Genomic DNA, 500 nt, shown 5'->3' on the forward strand with positions numbered 1-500 from the left:
GCGAACACGCGGATAGCGGCCGCTCCCCCGAGGGGCTACAGTTACAACGCGGGGATGGATGCGGGGCTCCGCCGGAAAACAGCGCGCCCGCCACGGTCCCTCCGGGCTGCGCTGCCCCCAAGGGCCCTGCAGCGGTGTCTCCCCGCTCCCTTCTCGCGCCCCCGGGACGGGCACGCACCTCTTACCGGGTCGGTGTTGAGGGCCGTCAGCGGGGTGCGCGGGGTGCCCGCGGGACAACCGCCCGGGTGCAGGGCGGGCGGCGGCTGCCGGAGCAGCGCCGGGTGCGTCTCCAGAGCCAGCTGCAGGTCGAGGATGTAGTCGATGACGTGCTGCAGGATCTCCACTTTGCTGACCCGCTTGTTGGGCGGGATGGTGGGCACCAGCCTCCTCAGCCGGCTGTAACAGTCATTCATATCGCACTGCAGGCACAGGGCCGCCGGCTCCTCGCCCCCTTTGCAGCCGCTGTGTTCGGCCAGGCACCGCAGGGCCGGATGCCCACC

At 71.6% G+C, this 500-nt stretch overlaps 1 protein-coding gene across 1 annotated transcript; it reads right to left on the reverse strand.

Annotated features, from left to right (window-relative positions):
• Positions 1–6: 6 nt before the first annotated feature.
• Positions 7–494, reverse strand: ID4 (inhibitor of DNA binding 4, HLH protein). The gene has a single exon (XM_010727203.2). It carries the CDS (start codon positions 411–413, stop codon positions 42–44), a length of 372 nt encoding a protein of 123 aa, XP_010725505.2. The 5' UTR covers positions 414–494; the 3' UTR covers positions 7–41.
• Positions 495–500: the final 6 nt, after the last annotated feature.

The sequence above is a fragment of the Meleagris gallopavo genome, unplaced genomic scaffold, assembly GCF_000146605.3.
Source record: "Meleagris gallopavo isolate NT-WF06-2002-E0010 breed Aviagen turkey brand Nicholas breeding stock unplaced genomic scaffold, Turkey_5.1 ChrUn_random_7180001874638, whole genome shotgun sequence".
NCBI classification, from domain to species: Eukaryota; Metazoa; Chordata; class Aves; order Galliformes; family Phasianidae; genus Meleagris; species Meleagris gallopavo.